General features: G+C 31.9%; 2 protein-coding genes and 1 pseudogene across 4 annotated transcripts; 1 reads left to right on the top strand and 2 right to left on the bottom strand.

The window, feature by feature from the left end:
• The first annotated feature begins 452 nt into the window (after positions 1-452).
• On the top strand, positions 453-4,672 carry LOC105158170 (Pectin lyase-like superfamily protein). Its single transcript, XM_011074820.3, has 5 exons — positions 453-909; positions 1,010-1,181; positions 1,306-1,512; positions 3,086-3,345; positions 4,335-4,672. The coding sequence occupies exons 1-5, from the start codon at positions 497-499 to the stop codon at positions 4,489-4,491; spliced, it is 1,209 nt and encodes a 402-aa protein (XP_011073122.1). The 5' UTR covers positions 453-496; the 3' UTR covers positions 4,492-4,672.
• A 7,393-nt stretch (positions 4,673-12,065) lies between these two features.
• LOC105158169 (ubiquitin-conjugating enzyme E2 27) lies at positions 12,066-16,097 on the bottom strand. Of its 3 annotated transcripts, none has more exons than XM_011074818.3 (5): positions 15,660-16,094; positions 13,831-13,978; positions 13,247-13,406; positions 12,923-13,012; positions 12,066-12,448 (listed from the first exon to the last, which is right to left on the bottom strand). In XM_011074818.3, the coding sequence occupies exons 1-5, from the start codon at positions 15,838-15,840 to the stop codon at positions 12,341-12,343; spliced, it is 687 nt and encodes a 228-aa protein (XP_011073120.1). In that variant the 5' UTR covers positions 15,841-16,094; the 3' UTR covers positions 12,066-12,340. The 3 variants fall into 3 exon arrangements, with proteins under 3 accessions (XP_011073120.1, XP_011073121.1, XP_088735334.1); XM_011074819.3 differs by having other exon boundaries at positions 13,831-13,879; positions 15,660-16,090; XM_088879208.1 differs by having other exon boundaries at positions 12,408-12,448; positions 12,923-13,004; positions 15,660-16,097.
• Positions 16,098-21,943: 5,846 nt separating this feature from the next.
• LOC105158495 (cyclin-dependent kinase G-2 pseudogene) overlaps positions 21,944-22,611 on the bottom strand; it is a 1,491-nt pseudogene continuing 823 nt past the window's right edge.

Genomic DNA, 22,611 nt, shown 5'->3' with positions numbered 1-22,611 from the left:
CACTTAGTCCACGAAACGTTTCAGAATTTTTTTTATAAAAAAAAAGTAAAAATTATTATTCAGAGTCCACAATGGCATTTTGATCAATTTATCACAAAAGATGAATAGAAACCTAATAAAAAACTAAATGATTATATCAGAGGAGCTGGTTGTAATTTATTTTAAGTTCAAAAAATATATCTATATATAACAATATCGAGGGAGAGCATACTTTATAAGTCTCCATTTGCTTGTCCCACAATCTCTTTTCACATATGTCTACAACAAGTACATGAAACTTTTAGCACATCCATTTTAAGATTGGTAGGTTGTTTGCATATTGTCCTAAGTATGAACCATTGGGACAAGGTAACTTGCAAGAAATGCCATTTCAGCCTTGTACTTCAAGTGCTATATTTTTCATTTACTATACACTCCAATTACTCCACTTTATAACATACACTTATTCTTACAATACTCCTCCAAAAATCACAAACTCATCATCATCATCATCATCATGACTACTAAGCTCATTTCTTCTCTTTCCATCTTCTTTGCCCTTCTTGCAGCCTTAGCATCCACAAACTTCTTGTCTCAACACACACTATTCCTCAAACACCTTCTCATCCATTTCAACCCTCAAACACTACTCTCCTCTCTGCCCTTCATCGTGCCTACTCCGATCCCCTTTGGCTGTCGCCACAGCCACCACCATCACCACCACCATCCTTCAGATGAAAGGAAGACAACCAAGACCATCTGTGACGATTTTCCACCCGATTTCCCCCCTCCCGACACTAACACAACGTCCATTTTCTGCGTTGATTCTAACGGATGCTGCAACTTCACCACTGTTCAAGCAGCAGTCGATGCAGTCGGTGTCATGAGCCCAAAACGGACCGTAATTTGGATCAATACTGGGATTTACTTGTGAGCTGCATCAACACCTTATTATAACATGCAAATTATACAATCTTCTTTTTTTTAATAATTTTTTGTTTAATCATTCTCTTTGTATATTATAATTCAGCGAGAAAGTAATCATTCCGAAAACCAAGCCTAACATCACATTTCAAGGGCAAGGCTACACCTCAACGGCGATCGTGTGGAACGACACGGCCAACTCCTCCCACGGAACGTTCTACAGTGGTTCGGTTCAAGTTTTTGCGCCCAACTTTATTGCCAAAAACATAAGTTTTATGGTACTTATGTATATACTACATATTTATGGGACAATCGCTCGACGACTCTAATTTTTAACCATACTACATATATATAGTACTACGGTAGCAATTCAATCTAATTTAAGTACAATTTGTGCATCAGAATGTGGCTCCAATTCCAGGGCCTGGAGTGGTGGGAGCGCAGGCCGTAGCACTTAGAATAGCCGGAGATCAAGCTGCCTTCTGGGGGTGTGGATTCTTCGGAGCGCAGGACACTCTACACGACGATAGGGGTCGCCATTACTTCAAGGATTGCTATATCCAAGGCTCCATTGACTTCATTTTTGGGAATGCTAAGTCATTTTATGAGGTAAAACTTCTTCACTTTATGCAGCATTTTTTTTATTTTTTATGGTATACGGTTCATTAAACATGATAAATATATAAAACATTACTATAGAACTAAACAAATTGCCATATTCACCAGACTCGAATTCACGATTTTTTGGTTGTGAGGTGTTAATTGCAGTCATGTATGGGTTTTTATTTATTTTTTATATATATATATATAGTTTCCTATATAGTTATATACAAAATTGTGACTAGTTATATTTATTTCATGCAAAAGTTTAATTTTATTGATGTAATAATTTGTACAAGTTCAATATATTAATTTGTAAATGTTAAAAATCAGAAAGACTAGTACTTACAGTCTTGTAATTGTGGTTAACAATTGGTGACTTATGTACAGTACTAACTTAATAAAAATAAATATTGGCAGAATAAATCCATTATAATATGGATAATTATATTTGGCCATTCAAACTATATCTTATTTTTACCTAATTCTTTTTTTTTTTTTGTCAATTTACCATATCAAACTTTATAAAATTTACACTTGTAATGTCCGAACGTTTTTTGATGGATTTTTTTGCCTGAAAAACATTATATGCAGTGCTATGTGATATTTAAGGGCAATGTGATGTGACATTATTCACATGTACATTGCATGTGATGTTTTCATAGCAAAAGATCGACAAAAAAAGGCCATATATGACAGTTCAAATTTTGCAAAGTTGAGATGCGTTAACACACAAGAAAATAAGTTTAGATAATAAAACGTAAAAACGAGTATAATTCGAATAACAAAATATAAGTTTATCCTTATAATATTCATATTGCTACTAAATTGTTGTTAATCATATAGTACTAATAATCAACATTGATAATTAAATAATTATATATATATATATAATGTATATTAAAAATGATCATCACATGTATGGACTCAATATATGTTGCATAAATAAAGCTTTCTTGTTGCAAAGGGGTGGTGGATTCGACAACTGCCGCCTGCCCACTTTAATTTGCCACTAGATTACAAGTTGACAATCCTACTTATGGAAATTATGTTCTTTGTGGTGGGATTTTTTTTAAGGAAGAATTGCATGTTTTGTCCTTAAATAAAACTTTTATTTATTCGATTTCAGTTTATCAAGAATTAATAGTTATTTTTTCTAATCTCTTCCTGACACTTATTTTTTTATAATTTTTGCAATTTTTATTAATTGACGGTGAAATCAGATGATAATTATTTTTTTCAGACCTCCTTCCCAGCCTCACGTACGTGGAACCTGATATATTTGTCTGATTTAACAGTCAATTGACAGAAATGATAGAATAGTAAAAAGAGCGCATGTTTAGGGACCAAAAGTATAAGTGTTGATTTTTTAGACTGAATTGAATAAGTAGTATTGTTTAGGAACCTAAAGTATAATTGTCCCGATTTTTTATTACAATTTAGTATCACACATCGGTGTTCAGATGCATGCTGCCAATGTTTTAAAACACCATTCCGATCAGATGGTTGGACCGATTTAACCTCCATCAAAAATTTTTTAAAATCGCTCAAATCATCAGTTGAACCAATGAACTGCCTGCAGGGTTGTCATATAACTTCGATAGCCAGCCCGGTGGCGCCAGGGGCAAGAGTCATAAATGGAGCCGTGACGGCGCACGGGCGGGCCTCCAAGGACGAGAACAGCGGGTTCGCCTTCGTGAACTGCAGCATTGGGGGCACTGGAAGAATATGGTTGGGGCGGGCTTGGCGGCCTTTCTCCACTGTTGTCTTCTCATACACTAGTATGACTGATATCATTGCACCTGAGGGCTGGAACGATTTCAATGATCCCACCAGAGACCTGTGAGTTTCTATATACCGATTCTTGATTTACTAGCGTGTTTGCGGCACATTCAAATGCGTGTCTGTAGTTACTTAATTTTTAAAAAATTATTGTCTTGTTTTGGGTCACTTTTAAAAGTCTATTTTCAATTTTTTTTCTATTTTAAATCGAAAAAATTCTTGTTCGAACCAGTTTTGGCTCAACCAAACTAATTATAGATCAAGTGTATCACAATTGCTATGTAATTGCTTCATTTTCCTGAACTGCATACCAAATCACACAGCAAGTAAATTGCACTTTTGTCATTTGATTGGTTCAAGTTTGATTGAGTCGGATTTGACTAAATCGTGTTTGGTTGAGTAATTTTTTGAGGAATTTGATCGTTAAATTTTTTAAAAATAATTCATTCTATCATGTCTTTTCATACAACAATTATTATAAAAAAATTGTTTTGTAAAAAAAATTCATTCTATCATATTTTTTTCACTTAGATGAAATTATACTTTTAGCTACATAGGATAAATACAGGTTTAATACTTTTGATTCTCTGCTTTACAAGATTTTTAAAATGATCCTAAATTTGAAAAAAAAACTCAATATATCTAGTCCCATAAATCTCCTAAAATAAAGGATTAAATGTGTCGAGTTTTCTCAATTTCTGAAAATTTCGTAAATAGAAGACTAAATGTGTCAAGTTTTTTCAATTTTCGAACCATTTTAAAAATCAATGGTAGCAGAAAACAAAAAATTCCAAACCCCTATCACATGATTTATTTTGCTCCGATTCGTAGCATAACATATAAGATAATTAAATAAATGCCAAAATCCGATGATGGATGAACATACAACTAATCATACATATGAAAGTTAATTTCATTATACTTATCATATGATTCATCGCTCTTATCAGACCGTATATGAACATATATGAAGAATATGTTTCAAATCATTGTCAATTTTTCTTTACTAATTGAAATTTATTGGTATACATATATATACAAATTTTCAGGAGCATCTTCTATGGGGAGTACAATTGCACAGGTGATGGAGCAAATACAACATTGAGGGTGCCTTATGCACAAAGACTGAACGACACACAAGCTTCCCCATTTCTTAATGTTTCTTTCGTTGATGCCGATCAATGGCTCCAATCTTACTACACCTAAGTTAAATTAAATTAAATTAAATATCTAAAAAAATATTCTTTTGTTAATAAAAAATATTATGTCTTTGCATCAAGAATTAACGGTGGGGATTAATTATTGTGTTGAGCTTTCTAGGTACGCGTGGCTAATGAATTCATTAATCTAATATTCTGAATAATATATATTTCATTGTTTTTTATTATATTGATGTATTAATTAATTTATAATTAAAGTGTTGATGAAATCATATAATTATAGTTTTTCTTAAAAGCAAAATAATAATATATTAATTCCATTAATTATGGATCAATATATTGTCTCAATTTAGTTTGCAATTTGCAAAATGTTTCTTTGATGTTATACTATTTGATACATCATTAAGTATATTCAAATTATTTAATACATTAATATTCATCAACAAATATGTCAAAACGAGATAAAAAAAATAATAAATTACTAAAAGATTATATATATATATATATTGATATTTGTGAGACTCAAACTCACAACCTTGTAATTATGAGAGCTCAACCGTAATAATTAAGCAAGCTTGGCTTTTCGTACTTTTTTTGGAAGATCTTAACTTTCTTGAGTTCTTGTGCTCTTAATATCATAGGAAACATTTAAGGTTAAATTACAATATACTCTTTATAGATTTAGCATAATTATAAATACCCCCATTATTTAAAAAATTATCAGTATTCTCTTAATTTTAACGTTCATATAACAACTAGCCCAATTTGTTCATCACTGTTAGGTTTCATCCATTTTCTATGATAAACTGAACAAAATGTTCTTTTGGATTCTGAATTATAATTTTACTTATTTTTTTAAAAAATTTTGATTTTTGTGGACTAAGTGGATAATTTTATTTTGTAATTTTTTAAAAATATTATCCACCTCGTTCAATTTTATTTTATAATTTGTAATTTAAAAAAAAAATGATACTTGACAATTCCAAACCTTCATCCAAGAGTTATATAAATTTATCAAATATCAGGGGGTATTTGTAACTTTTTAGTAACAAAAAAAAATATTTATGATTATGTCAAATTTTAAAAAAATTCAGTGTAAGTTATCCCACATTTAAAACGGCCATTCCTTCATTTTGAGGGTTAAATATTGTACAAGACAAGAATACTAGGGAATTTTTCTTCCTTCGGATTTGTAAATAACCATGTACTATAAAAGAAATCCTTCACATTCAAGTTTACAATTATTTTAATTCAATATAATTTTTATAAAAAAATAACCTTTGTAACACTTGTAATTATGATGGTGTTGTTTTCAAAAATTATATTTTTTGAAATTTTAAATTGGTCTATCGGTCCAATCTACTGAGTCGTAGGCCAGGAGCGAGTCCAAATCAATCTTAAGTTTAAATTTTTTTTGATAGGTAGAATTCCAAATTTTGACAGACATAATTCAAACTCGACCCATTGAGATCCTTAGTCTTTTAATTAATAGTAGAGCAGTTGAAGTAGCAATGATGAAGCATGTCCCACATTTCTTAGCAAATTAATTAATTAATAAATAAATAATGAGTTCCTTTACTTGGAAGAGAAAAAGGGAATAATACAAATAAATAAATTAGAGATAATGATGATGGCATGGACGTGTTGTGTCTGATTATGAATATTTTCGTATGCAACAATCATTTGATTAATATTGTTAAGATAATGATCCAAATCCATTATTAATATTTAGACTACCACTTCCTACACATTGTTCACGCTACCCATGTTTCATCATAGTGTACACCTATTATTTATTCTTTTGGTTAATTAAAAAGTAGTCATATTATTAATAATTTATACTAAATAATGAGGCGAAAAATTGAAAGTTTATGAATATATATATATAAATTGTTGAAGTTAGTATTTTTTGTTTAAATCCTAACGAAAATGGTATAGCTGTAAACAGAGAATTCTCGGAGATGATGCATGTGTAATTTTTTTTTTTTTAAAGGGGGTTTATGTAATTAACCTATCTTTTTTTTTAAAAAAAAAAGGAACTATGAAACCAATGGTGGGACCCCGTAGACATATCAAAGAAGATTAAGAGTCTAGGCAGTGTGAGTTGGTGCAATTTAAATAATTTTTTGACCCAACTCAATATTTGTGATTTTAAAAAATTTTAGTCCACGTTAGCTTAAAAATCATCAAAATAGCATTTTGGTATTTAATTGGGTTGGGTCGATTTTCGTGGACCTTAGCATAGAGCGAGTAATATGTACAATTATATATTATTGTGTGACAACTTAAGCTTTGGTACGATTATTTATTCCTAATAAATATGTTTTCTTGTTGTGATAATTAGCAAAAATATAAAAATATGAGATATCAGTTACATTGTATAAAAAATTAATATATAACATGGTTCTATGTTTAGTATAGAAGAAACAAATAAATATGAAACATACCAAAATTGTTTATGATTAAGATTGTAAAGAAAGTCCATATTTCAAATTAAGTTAAGAAAGTGATCATAATAACATATAAATATTAAACAAATATTATTTGAAATAAGATAAGATGATTATGAAAATATATTGTAATAAAACGATGATATAATCTATTTTCGGTTCTTGCATTTATGCTATTCTTTTTACAATTCTAAGACCAATTCAACATATCCTTAGCCTGCTAATTATGGTGTAGTTTAGGTTAGGTCGATAGATTGGAACAGTTCAGGGGTTTTCTTGAACACATCTAAGGAGGATTGTGTCTGAACTATGTGTGTCGATCAAGATCTCTATAGCCGATTTCATATCACCAACAACCAAAACATCAATACATGAAAATGAACATACAAGAACGTTCGTTCAACCCCATTAAAAATTTTGATAAGGTTTCAAACCTATGCCACGAATGTGGCAACATATTCAACTTTAGTTATTAAATTATAAAGATGAAAATGATTTTTTAATTTAAATGAGTTTAAAAAGATGACTGTAGTAAAAGTTGGATCTAGTTGGAAATTGATTAAAAATAAAATTAAATAGTTTTATTAAGATTTCTTACAAGAAAATTGAAAATGTTTGTGTTTCTTCTTTGGTTTTCCTTTCCCTTTTATTTTCTCTTTTTTCTATTTCTATTTTTTTTTTTTTTTTTTTTTTGTTGTTGTTGTTCTTTTTGTGGTACATCTTGCTTCTCCTCCTTGATTGTAATATCAATTTAAATTTCCTTCATAATTCATTTCTCCACACGTGTAGTTCAAATACTTGTGTGTAGGTGGTGGCATTAATAGTAATTTGGGATCGGATTTAATTGATAAAGGGGTAAAATACACTTTTATCCGCTGAACAATTTGTTATGTAATATTTACATTTTGAAATGAATAAATGTAACACTTATCCTTTTGAATGAACAAAAATGTTCCTCATGCCTTATATAATTATATTATTTTCAATACATTTTAGTATTTTGCACATTAAATCATTAATAAATTTTTTTAATTAATTTTTTTCAATAAGTGAAAATCTTAAATTAAAAGTAGATTATAAATTAATAAATATATATAGTAGATAAACAATAAATATAACATAACCAACAACTCATATATTACAGATGACAGTGGTCCGCTTATAAAGTTTGATCCAATAAAAATTGATGGAATCATAGTGATTAAATTGGACAATGTCTCAATAAATTTTAACGAAACGAATATCTTTTTTTAAGATTAGATTCCCTTATTAGGGCTTTTTTATTTTTTATTTGAAGCGATGAACTAATATTAATTGAAATAACTCGATTACAATTATTTATGTCAAATATCAATAATTAGTAAAGACAATTACAATAATCATAACCTGATTAACAATATCAGATAAATTAAATTTAAACAAGGGTAAATTGCAACCACCTCCCATGGGGTTTGGCATAATTATAAATACCTCCTCGTTGTTTGAATACCCCCTGATTTTGACATTCGTTTAGCAACAAGCTCATTCCATTAGGTTTTCATCCAATTTTTGTAATGAACTGACCAAAATGCCCTTTTGGATTATAAATTATAATTATTTATATGTTTTATAATTTTTTAAAGTATTTTTATGAACTAATATTTTCCTCTAGATTATTTATTTTATCCACCCTCACTTTTTTTTTATATTTTTTATTTTTTTAAAAAAATTCAATAAGGGCAAAATTATAATGTTCACTTCACCATCTATGAGCTACATAATTATTATTCCTTGATAGGGGTACTTATAATTTTTCAAATAATGAGGGGTATTTATAATTATGTCAAATTTTAAATAAGATAATTATAATTTATCATTTAAAAAATACTTACTATTGCAATAGATAACACCTACTATGCAATAAAACAACGTCCAATTAAACTAGGCCTTATTAAGATACGTAGCCACAATTAGTTGATTTCAATAGAAAAGCTGAGTCAAAATGAGTTTTTTTATTTTTTTTCTTTTTCTTTTTTCCCCCTTATGCTAGAGAAAGTGGTAGTTGGAATGGACTTGTAGTCAATTGACAATAGTGTGAAAAGGACTAAGATTCCAATTTCTATGTATGATAATAAGTCCACTTTTTATTTTTTTTTTATTTTCCTCAAAAGTCCATTTTTTAATCGAAATTGGGCATAGAATAATTTTGTGGTGGAATTTTACTTAATTTTATTTTGAATTCAGTCATAATCAATTCAAACCTACTCACTTTGATTGTCAAATTATTTAATGAAAGCACAAAGAAAGTCCAGAGGGTGTTTTAATAAAATTATAAAACTCTTCATAATATTTTGTAAAATATTTAAAATTTTACAAGATGTCTTAAAAGTATTTAATAACAAATTTATGAGACCAGCTTTTTTTTTTAAAAAAAATATTAAAAGGGTTTTCAACTTGTTCTTGAAAATATTAACAAATGCTTTTAGTTTTGATCGTATTGATTATAAAATTATTATAATTATAAATATTATAATTTATTTTTCAAAAATAATTGATATCTTATAAACTCTAGCGGCAACTTATGAGTTGCATGAATTAAAATTATTAACAATTGTAACTATTATGAAGGGTAAATTACATTGTCACTCACTGGAGTTTGGTTTATTTACACAAACGCCTTTTGTCCTTTGCAAAACTACAAAAAGAATTTGAGATTATAGTTGTAGTACAACTATATCCGATATTCAATGGTAAAATTTTACGCAAATACTTTTTGAAACCCTTTCAGGTGTATATCTGTAATTTTACAAATGATGGTGTTTGTGTAATTATATATAATTTCAGGAGATATCGATGTAATTTACCTTATTATAAAAGTAGACGCACAACTACTATTAAAATAGAATAAGCACCCACATATTATTGGATTTTAAACTTATAATCTTATAATCATTGAATCTAAATTTCATCAATTAAATTATACCGATCAGGCATTTTCATTTCATTTCTTAACCTACGCACACACCCACTCTCACACACTGTCAATAAATTTTTGGACCCAATATTTTTATAATAAAATGTTGAATCCCAAATCATTGAGGTGTCCCCTAAGGGACCGATCATGCATTTCCATGTTGTACCTTAATAGAAGAATAAGTGTTTAAATTTGAAGTTGGGCTCAAGTTTTGAAGGAGTGGACTGAGGTGGATGACCGCTAACCAGCTTTGATCTCAACTCAATTTGGTCTAAATTCTGAAACACCCAAGTTTTTCTTTTTTTTTCTTTTAAATGATAATCGATCAACTATTATTAATTGAATTAAATTAATTATACTAATTTCTATTCAATAATTATAATAATTATATCCTAATCAATAATGTTAGATAAAATAAATTTAAATAACACCTACTATTATAATAGACAACTCCTGCTATGCAATGAAATAGAATTCCACATATATATAATAAAATTTAAATTTATAATTTTTAAAGTTATGAAACCTCAATTTCATTAACTGATTTAGATATGGTTGTGGAAACACCCAAAGTGTTGAAAATTGGACCGCAGTTGGTGAAAGTTGAACCTTTAGGTGTCCTTTTGTGGCCGAGTCAAGCACTCCATTTGTTGGGGGAGGGGGCGGGGGGGGTGTTTTAGGGAGAACGGTCATACAAACTTGAAATGCATCTTGTAGTTTACTCCACCGATTCGGAATTTTTTTTTTTAAGGTTACATGAAATGATTGTTGTTGTTGTTTTTGGTTAAATTATGATCGCTTCTCTGAAATTTTATATAATTATAAATATTTTTTTATTATTTAAAAAATTATAAATACTCTCTTGACATAATTATAATAGACTGTTATAAAAGAATATTTGTAATTTCAAAAAGGTATTTATAATTTTCTAGGTATCTATAAATATTCATATGGCTGATGGAATTTGTAGCCGTAACTTCGATATGAGGCTGACGGCTTAACTATAAGACATCATTGATGGATGATTGTTCTATTAATTGGTATTAGTTGTGTAGTTATCTCGTTACATCGTCATTTATTGCTAGTTATCCCTTTTGAGTTGGTGGAGTGGGTTATTGGGTACTTCTTGACCCGGCCCAATTGTCTTCTTGAGTTAATGGACTTAGCTCTTGCCTATTAGTATTTCTTGACCCGGCCCAACTCAAATCAAGCTCCAAATGAGTCCATTGGGCTCAAATATTAGCACCCGTAATGGACGTACCCCAACTAATCAATCCAAGAAATTAGGGCTTTTGTCTCCATGCACCAAATAATACTAAATCATTACCAAGAATGAAAACCCATCTTATATATATATTTTTTTTTCCTTTAAATTTTGTACAGAAAAACTTGGGTGGGTTTTGCTCCAATCTCCTCATACTTGCAAAATTGTGACTGTATTTACTGATTATACATCAACACAGAAGAAATCGAACTCACAAATTATTGATTGAAAGTAGTTCGACAATATCAACTGGACCCAAGGATGATGGCAAACCCACCCTATACGTTACGATCCTCGTAGTTTGGTCTGAGTATTTTCCTCCAGGGCAGGCCCCAGAATTGATTCAGATCAATGTAGTACAGTTCATTCAAATTCATGGTTGGTGTCATTTGGATTGTAGCTAGAACTTAGTCTCCCAAATTCTATGACCCGTACTACACGCAGATCCTTGTTCTCCACACTTGTCATCCCTCCAACTTATATGTATAGTTGAGCTGAATCAAGAAAATATCGAAGAGTGTCCATTTACATCAAACTCATATTATGATCAAGAAGGAGAACCACTCGAAACAAGAGAAAGACAGGAAATGAGCAAAATCTGCTACCACTCGCCCGACTACGCGACTGCTCTAGAAGGGATCTTGTTGGCCTTCGTTCTGGCAATGTTGCTGTTTATCATATGTCCTCCTCATCCACTGCAGAGAAGAAACAAGGTCTGTTTTCACTTTAGGTCCTAATGTATTTACCATAACCTGCATTGTTCATTTTGTGAAGCTCTGGGGAGGTTTTTGGTCGTTTGACTCTGCAGATATATAGCAGAACGACAGCCAGTCTTTAAGCTGAAACAAGTTTTGGGAAAGTATATACATCTTAAATAATCATGTTTCAAACATAGATTTCAATATCCAAATGGGACTCTAAGCAGTAGCAGAGAGATGAGACGACATCCATGGTGGACTATAAGTCGTAAGATTTCACTTTAAGATATCATCATCAGCATGTACAAATTGTTACGAGCCTGTTTGGGTAATGCTTAGATAGGCAGCATGAAATTTCCGTCAAACATGTATGCAGTGACAATGAGGGAGAAGAGAGAAACAATGAAATTCAGAAAGAAACTGTCGGTTAGAGATATTGAAAGTGGAAAACGGGCCAAGAGCATGATGTCTTTATATAGTACTGTTTTACTGTTTTGTATAGCATGTAGACTCCATTGCTGCAGTGAGTATCAAGTAGAGCAAAGCTTCTCAAGAGCCAAGTTTTCATCACCGCCAACATTCTCCAATGTAGTTCTTACTAAATCTTCAGGAAATCCCATCTCCACGAGCTTTTGCACCTGATGAAATTAGTAAAGCAATTGGAATTGGTAACATTGAAATATAGTCCAGACGGATAATTAGTTTTTACCTGGCCTTAAGTAATTACAAGGGCCAAGAAGGTATCAACAACTATTTTGATGAGACTTTATCTCTTTATTTGTTGCCAACAAATCATCAATAGTAAAAATTAATTTAGAAATAACAAACAACAATTCCGAGAAGAAGCAGAAGCAAATGAATATAATCTCATATAAGAAACCATTATCTTAGTAATAACACCTTAAAATTCACCAACTTACTATCTTTTCTATTTTCAAATTTCTGCTCTGTGGTGTTGTTACATGGTGTGGTCACACATTCAATCAACGATCTTTTACTGTTAGTCCGAGTACATCCGACACTATTTTTTCTCTGCAATTCTCTACTCTAGGTGCTAGAGAGAGATAAGTAAAGAAAACACAAGTGCACCACAACACTGTTAGAATGCAAACCTTTTCCTCAACACCAAGAGACGATGTCATTGCAAATGCTTCTGTCCAATAACGAGCTGTTCCCAGAAATGTCTGGTAGTCTCTGAGATACTAGAGCATGCACAATTAATAATAACTAATCAACAACTGGAGGATGGAAGAGTAAAGGTGCATGTATAAGAAGTAGACATATAAAACTCAGATCTAACTGGCGAATACTTGAGGACAGAGAAAATGTAACCAGCCAACATCTTAAAATTACGTGGTAAGAACAAGATCAGGAAATCGTCTTAATACAAGTGTACAGGGGGAAGGTAGCAAGAATATGGCACAAACTGACAGTACCTGTTGTGCTACCACGGCATCTTGGGGATCATCAGGTTCAGGAGCTGAAAGTAATGCTTGGATAGAAAGGAGTGCCGTTTTCAAAGTCAGTGCTGGGCTCCACTGGTCTTTCAGTATATCCAAGCATATTGCTCCACTTTGGCTGCTTATATTAGGATGCCTTTTATGGAAATCAAGACATAAAAGTAGTGAAAACAAAATAATTTCTCATGGAAAAACACAGAAACTTCTCTGATATGTTTATGCAGTGAGAAGGAAAAAAGAAAGTAACAAATCAGTTTATTATATTTTAGTTTCTAAATAGTAACGCAATAGACCACTTTTACTTCCGTTAATGCTGCCTTTATTCTGTATGTTTAACCTTGAAATTGAAATGCATCATATGCTACCGTAAGTTGATCAAGTCTCTTTATTTTGAGGGTTTAAAAGTACCAAACAAGTGAAGACTACTTACTGCTATTGACACCATTCAGAAAAAAACAAAAAACAAAAGAAAACAGAAAACAGAAGACAAAACAAAAAAAACAAAAAGAAGAGAGAGAGAGAGAGAGAGAATATTTATAGAAAGACTTGTTTCACCATACCATACTTTAGTGGCAAACTTCATTTTTGGAGGCTCAAAGGGGTAACCATCTGCACAGAGAAAAAAAGTAAGAAGTTCTTTTGTCCAGCTAAACACCAATTGGTAGCACTCACTCACTACATATATTGGAAAAACCGGCAGTTTGACTGCTGAAAATCAATAAAATGAAACATTTTATTGCTAAGTCTTAGTGCATATAGAACATTTGTGAAATTGAGATCAACTTACAGAAGGGGAACAAAAAAACAGGCAACATCTTACAAGTTTGTATGCATATAGTGTTTTTGTCAACATTTTACATCTTGCTTTAGCATTTTCCTATTAAAGACTTCGCATTGAGCATGAACCGGAGAACAAGCAGAAGTGTTAGAAGTTTAAATCATCTCCATCTTTCAAGCATAACCAAAGAAGATTTTACCTTTTCTTAAATTAATGTTGGCATTCTATATGCTTTCTCCATTCCAGAAAAACAAGGAATAACTGCTTAGTTGGTCTGTGGGTTAATTTATCCACTTCAATTATCATAAAGGTTAAGCATGCAATTCTATTTCTAACAAAAATAAAATCTACTGACATGGAACATTGTTTTGCTAGCATGAATGTGGCTTCAGTTGTACATCATTGCTCGAATTGCAAGAATGTGCTCAACTTAAGTAAAGTATCATCTTATATCGTAACAATTGCTCTCTGGTCCATTCAATTTTTAATACAAGCATGTTCCGTCACAGCCCTCTCCTTGTGATGGTTCATAACTTGTAAAAATTCAATTCACAGATTAGCTGCTTAATCCAATTTGCCTCAAACTTTGTATTCAAGTAACTTGTACACTATGCAACTTGAAATCACTCAGCTATATTATTACACTATTTCCCATTTGCATTCCTTCGTGTTATTAAAAAAGAAACAGCTTAAGTCAACCAAAGCTATCAACTCGCAACTTTCTTCACTACTTTATTCCTGACAAAAAGAAAGAAGTTTGTGGTTTCCATGAGCTCGGTGTCCAGATCAGATAGCACTACGGATCCCTAAAGCTAAAAAGTGAAAGACAATGACAGTTTAAAATTTAAACTTTAAAAACAAACAAGTACCATTAGGATATCAGCATTCATGTTAAAGAGAATTGCTAATGCCGTCAGAATTTGTAATTCAATAAAAGTTAAGAGATATTTATTTTATTTCAACTTCTTCTACATGACAAAAGTTGGGTATCCTAATTTCCTTGTGTTTGATGTACTAACCTTCACACTCTAAGACTGATATTTGACCTAAGGTTGTTCCTAGAAGAATTTTGAAAACGTGAGTCGCATTTCTCTCGAGCATATCGGACTAGTTTAATGTTGAAGGGCATTGTTAATTCTTTACTCATCGATCATAGTGGAATCTTCCACAAAAATATGACCATAATCATATTAATTCACCCAAAACAACTGCTGCAACACATCAAAGTGAACCGACAACTTTGTGTTGTACCTCAAAACAAAGGAAAAAGAGAAAAAAACCTTTGCCAGCCCTTTCACAAGCATATACGCCATAACAGGGATACATAACACTATACATATTAATGACCCTCAGATAAAAACCCACAAAACTTGATCAGAGAACATAAGTTCACCAAAATACCAAATACATACACATACAGCACAACATTTATAACAGAAAGGAAAAGATGGAAGTGCAACACAACATTTTGTTTACAAGAAATAATAATTCAACAACCAAAAGAAAAAATAATAAAAGCAGGGAAATTTTCAGAAATCATTTCTAACCAAACCCACAAACACAAGAAACGAAAAGTAAACAGAATTCAACGATTAAAGTGAAAAGAATCACCAGGCAAAGTGATGTCGATCTTGAAGGTGCCGCCTTCGTAGGGAGTACCAATCGGACCGGGGATAGTACCAAGCAAGTGAGCCAGGTTGGCTTCGCCCTTCGGCATAACCTTTATTCCTGATACCTGAAAATCCCGGTTGCACTCTTGCAGCTCCTTCTGAACCCGAGCAAAATCCACCATTTTCTTGGTGATTTTTCTTCTGGTTTCTGGCTTCAATCGAAAATGCAATTCTGGGTTTCGACGGAGAGGAAAGTATCGTGTGGTTGGTCAGGATTCAGGAGTGTACAGTCTCTGTTTCTCTCTTTCTCAAAGCGAAAAAGTGTGTCAACCGCTCAGCCTTTCAGTTTGAAGGGAAATGGTGCGTCTTTGCGCGAGTTCCAGAGGTTTTGAGTTTGACAGTAATATTCCTGGTTTTGGAATTATTGTTTGACTAATGGAAAAATTGAAAGTTATTGTTTCTTATTAGCTAATTGCAACATTAATACGATGTCGGAACTAAGGGATTTTTTTTAATTTAATTGTTGAAATTGAGCCCTATAATTTTTTAAATATCATAAATTCCAATCCAGTAAATATTTGAAATGTTGTTCTATACATAGTAGATGTTGTTCTTATGTTATAAGATATTGCTCAGACATAATTTACTTAATATTATTGATCACGATATGTTTATTACAGTTATTTTTTATATTCAATATGAATACTTATAATTAATTTATTTTAAATAATAATAATTTATTATTTTTATTTAAAAAAATAGTAAAAACTAACTGCAGAGCTTGTAAAAAAAACAATAATAATAATTTGTCATTTGATGGAATTCTTTGCAAACTTCTGCCTCTAACAGCTTTGTTGTAGTAAAATTGCAGAGATGTTAACATGATAAATAAATAGGAATCATTTATATATTGGTTTTAATGTAATTTAAATTATGTGAAACTGTAAATGAATAAATTATTTCTTTACGAATAAAAATAGCAATTTACGCCTTTAATTTTTCTTTAATAAGAAAGTAATTTGAACATTTACAATAGGATGCCGAGTAAATTGCATTTTTCCCTTTATATATAACTTTAAAAAGTAAAGAAACTTTGTGAACCAAAAGTAAAAAATAATTAAATAAATCACAACAATTTTCTTAAAATTTGTCCTGATTATAAATATTCTATTGTTTTTTGAAAAATTAGAAAAATATATATTCCCTAATTCTTGAAGAAAGTATTACTACAAAAAAAATATTTGAAACAGAATTTTGAACGGCCAAAATTAGTCTCAATTTCGGACGAATTTGTAACTAATGTTGGTAATTTCAAATGGTAGGCGGCGCGCTTGCATTTTCGTTGAAAAAAAATGGATCGTCCCAAACACCATTAAAAAATAGGACAAAATAGAAAATGAGGAACGTGTTTGTCTAGCTCGATAACATGTATCGCAAATAAAATTATTCAGTGAATCCAAACATCGAATATCTGAGATAAAAGATAAATGCTAACTGTTTTGGTGTTCCACACGCTGATGCCAGACAATGTGTGGATCTTCTCTCTGCACCTTCATTACCGAATGTGCTTGCAAGGCTTGTAGCAGTACACCCGTCCCCCGAAAGCTCAACTGCTCCAATTAGCGAGGTACGGTCCGGTATCACACCTAATTCATCAATAAATGTTATTTGGCAATTGTAGAGTCACTTGACGAATGGATATGAGATTGCAAGTCAAGTATGGGACATAAAGAACATCAGTCAATTCAATTTTTAGGCCCAAGACGATGCGCCCAACCATTGTTGCTGTCATTCTAGCCCCATTTGGTAAGTAAACAGGCATAGGAATCATATCCTTGAGTTTGCTCAAGAATTCTTTTTTACCTATGATATGGTTCGATGCGCCACTAACTAGCATCCAAGTAAATGGTTGAGTAGCCTTACCAGAAAGTCTGTCAGTGCCATCACTAGGATAGTCCAATATGTTCAGCAACTTTTGGAATTTTTCGGCTAATAAGCCCAGTATTCCCTCACTGCTACTTCCTCCAACTGACCTGCTTGTTGTTGCTGCATTAGCCTGACCACGCCCCACTTGACCTCGATCTCGAGATTGCTTCGTACGCTCTCGTCCTCATTTTCCTTTGTACCAAGTAGGATACCCATTGATCTTGAAGCAATCTGTGACGTCATGACCGGATTTACGACAACTCGAACATATTTTCTCTGTATTTCCACGCTGCTTTGGTCCATATTGGTTAGATCCCTTTCCATATCCTGGGGTGGTCACCGACATTGCAATTGCCTCAATCTGATCGTCCCCACCCCACATCATCGGGCGGTGTCTCTCTTCCTTGGTAATCATGACATAGGCTTTATCCACAATAGGTAACGGATCCAAATTTAGAATTTGAGATCTAACTATTCCAAAAACAACGTCATCAAGTCCCATGAGAAACTGATGTAGTTGGTATTCTTCTCGTTCCCGAAGGAAATCGTGTGCAGCCCCATAAGTGCAATTTGGCACTTTGGAGTAACTAGCGGTTCATCCCACATTCCTTCTAATTTTGTGTAGTATGTCATTACCGTCATTCCTTGTTCTCCAGTTGAAGCGATCTGACCCTTTAATTCATGGATCCGAGGCGCATTTCCAATAGAAAAGTGCTCTCATAGGTCATCCTAAACCCGCTTAGTGGTCTCCTCATATGCTATGCTGGGTTGAATAGACTTTTTCTATAGATTTAAAAATCCAAGATATACATAGAGTTACAAGCAATCCATACGCTCGCCTTGGGAGTATTCGGATCTGGTTTCATTAAACTTCCATCAATAAATCGTAGCTTGTTCTTTGCTCGCAAGGCATTCGTCATCGCCTTCTCTCACATGTCGTAATTATCGTCATTCAACATACACGTGGTGATGATTGCCCTAAGACTATCAGATGGGTGTAAGAAATACGGCGACGACATCTCCAACATTTTCTTAGCGCTGGAAGTTGCTGCTTTCTCATCCATCAGAAATGAGGTGAATCAAGTCAAGATTTAGATCAAAATTAGGATGGCGGAGTGGTGTGGTGGACTGATTTTCTGTCAGGATTTTAAACTCGCTCCAGTACCATGAAATTAACTAGAGAAACACACTATGAAAGAAGGTATTCTTCTATGTATTGTGTCTTATAAATCAAAGGAGTACATGTTTATATATATAGTTGTCAAGGGAACACCAAACTAGAGAAGAGAGAAAAGAATGTTAATTAAAATCTTAGGGATCTGATATTTCATAATTACACGCCTATAAATCAGCTAATGATGATATAAAAGATATCATTCAACTAATTATAGAATATTCCATATCAACAGTGTGTGAATACAACTGATAAATCTATGAGCTTTCTTTTGTTTCTTAAAAGAAAAATGGAGAGAAAAAGCTTCTTTTATATATATATATTTTTTTCTGGGAGGGGAAGATGAAGAAAAATAAAGAGCAGAATCTGTTTTGAGAGGGAGAGAGAAGAAAAATCTGTATTGTGCACTATGTGTGGATAAGTTGGTTAAGAACAAAGCCTAAATTCGAAAACACTAATTGATAGTATGTTTTGGATTTAGTTTCTTCTGTTGATTTCCTTCTACTTAGTAGATGATTAGGATTCACTTTTTGATATGGTGCGGATCATTTTCAGAGGGGTTTTACAATAAATTTTTTAGTAAATGATTGAAATTTAGAGGCTAGAATCAACACATATACCCGATTTAAGTAAAAGAAGAAGGTATAAATTTCATGGTTAAATTCCATGTCCTTCTTCATTTAATTCGTAGCCACATTTTCACATGTGTTTTTGTGTTTAAGTCTTTGATTTTTACGCTTCCACCATGTCTTCAAGCCATACCAATTCTTTCAATAGTATACAAAATTTGGTCTAAATATTTTGTCGATTAATTATTTGACTGATTTTGAGATGGTCGAACCTCGGTCCAAAAGTTCGGACACATTTTTTGATGACTTAATTTTTATTTTGGATGGTCTAAAGAGGACCCAAATTTCTTGTGGTTGGTAGTTCGAAAGGCAGTTCCAAATTATCATTTTGAGACAGAGATTTGGACGGTATTATTTCGTGCTAATTTCAACAATTAATTTATAATAGCTAAATAATGTCGTCCCAAATTATGTGCCAAAAATCATTCAAAAATCTTGTAGCGGCTATATTTCAATAGCTATATTATAACGACTATTCAATGTCTGTCCGCAAAATCCATTAAAAATAAGTCTGTAAATTCATGCGCTCCCTCTCATTTGTGTTACCATTCAATTGAATCTCCAATGAAATTGAGCTCTTAAAGTTGAATATATATATATATCAACACTAATTTTTTTTTATTGTAATTAGATAAATATAAATATTATCTAATCCCTGCGGTCTAAAATTTGCGATCGATCATTTTATTTTGAAAACTTAAGGTGGTGGAGGTGCATTATTATTCAGATATTAAATATTATAACCATTTTAAACTGTAATGTTGCTCTTGTTTTTAATATATAATATATTAACTCTATAAAGTAGTTAATTATAATATATAGTTACTGAGGTGCTTGTAATTTATATATATATATATATATATTATATAATTAGATAAATATGTTAAGACAATCAAAGAGTGGGTGTATAAGAAGAACTTGTGGACTCTTTTTAGATAAATTATGTCTTTTCTTTTAATGTATTTTTATTGTGGTGATTTGTAATATATTTGATTTTTGTGTTATTTTGGTTGATTATATTTTTACTTTTTAATATTAGGATATAAGAAATTCATAGAAATTTTAAGATGGTTAGTAGAATAATTGATGTTGGTTGATTTTGAAATTTTTCGACATGATTTTTGAGATTCTTTTAACATATTTTTTTATTTTACAGATATATATAAGTAACATCTCATTTTGTAAAATAATCAAGTGTAGTGTTTGGTGGACTGGTGAGTCGACCAACTCCTTCAAACAAGGGCTCGGTTTTGAATGCTTCTGACAGTAGAGGATATTTATACAAATCAATTAAAACTAACCGATGGATAAAGAAGGGATTAAAATTGATGAAATATTTAATCTTGAGGAACTAAGTCTGATGAGGGGTAATATAATGGACCAAATCTAAACAAGTGGTATAGTTAAAGGATCAAAAGTAATATTTATCCGAATCAAGTATGTTTGCCAATAAAAGAATTTATTAAATTAACTGATTACTTGAATGTATGATATAATGAAATAAAGGGTAAAACTCACCCCTTGACTATTAAAATCTTCAAATACTTTCTTGGTTTTGATATTTTTATCTAAATGAACGAAAATAGCCTTATATATTAATTATTTCTACAGCCATATGAATTAATCTATAAATAATAAATTTACTTCACTTCTTATTTTAAATTTTTCCTCGAAATAAAATATTTTTTATAGTGCTAGAAAATTTAATGATTCGATAAAAATAATTAAAAAATATTTTTATTTAGGTAAATTCAATAAACTATATAAAAAGATCAGTACAAGATAACTCTAAAAAATAATATTACTGATCATATAAAAAACAAATGTACAAAAATATTTTAAAAAAAGAAAAAGTTTAAATAAAAATATTTGAAAATAGAAGTAAAAAAAAAGTCCCTCTTTCAATTGCGATTTTTGGTCCTTTTACTTAACTATTTATACAATTTTAGTCCCCAAATTATTGACTTTGATAATATTGGTCCCTAAACTAATATTTTTTTTAACAACTTTAATCTCTGTTGCAACTTTTTGCGTTAGAGCTAACGGAGACAGCATTGGAGGGAAAAAAACTGTCGTTTTCCCGCCTTAAAGGTTGGATGCTTCATTAACTAGAGCAGAGAGGGTGGAAAAGTTTAAAACACGAACACCTTTCATATATGGTTGAATCAACAAAGTTGAATGGCACTTTTGAATAACACGAGGGCGGGATGCATTTTGCGCTAAAAAATATAAATTCATAACAAAATTACACTTTTTTTGGGCACTTGAACAATACATTAATAGGAAGGGACATGCAGTTGAATATCTCAACTGTATGATTAGAAATTAGTTGAGTGTTGAGACATAGTCAACCAACACCAAGATTATCTTAGTATTCATAATAGTCCAACATTTAATAGTCATCAGTGACGAAAGAACAAAAGGCAAAGCAAAGAAACGGCAGATTTAATTTGGGACTGCAACAAACTCATATTATCCATAACATTGATAACCATTTCTGCAGATGTATTTGTACAAGAAATTTTTGAGGCTTCAATTGTTCATAAAATCCTATCAGTAAAACTATTGTCTAAAAATGGCACTGGTGCCTTGTGCTAAACCAGGAAAGCAAAGGATCGAATTCCTTGAACCAGCCGTGATTCAAAGCAGCTTGTGCCGTTATTCTCTTATCTGGATCATACTCCAAAAGCTTTTTCAGCAGATCAAATCCAAGTTCCGAAAGCAATGGAGCTCCTGAATTGGCTGCAGCTGCAAGAAACTTCCCTGTAAACACATTATCGTCCGCTTTGCCACGGCCAAGTAACGTGTATATCTTGGTTCTCTGCTCACGATCACACTTCCCTTTGAAAAGCACCTCCTTCAACAGCAATTCTGCCATTATACAACCAACTGACCACATGTCGATTGCGGTAGAATACGTCTCCGCTCCAGCAAGGATTTCTGGGGCTCTATACCAAAGAGTTACAACACGAGGAGTGTAGGATCCCGATTCTCTTTCGAATTGGCGAGACAGACCAAAGTCGCAAATCTTCACTTCACCCTTTTTGTTGATCAGAATGTTTGATGGCTTCAAGTCCCTATGCATCACTCCATTGTCGTGCAGAAATTTCACGCCCTCCAGCAACTGCTTCATCATGCACTTCACTTCGTTTGGACGCAACGGCTGTCTCCTGACGTCCATGAATCTTTTCAGGTCGCTTTCCACGTGCTCCATTACGACGAAA

The sequence above is a fragment of the Sesamum indicum genome, linkage group LG3 (genome assembly GCF_026168435.1).
Source record: "Sesamum indicum cultivar Baizhima isolate 11 linkage group LG3, ASM2616843v1, whole genome shotgun sequence".
NCBI lineage: Eukaryota > Viridiplantae > Streptophyta > Magnoliopsida > Lamiales > Pedaliaceae > Sesamum > Sesamum indicum.
This window is presented reverse-complemented; position numbering and strand designations above follow the sequence as displayed.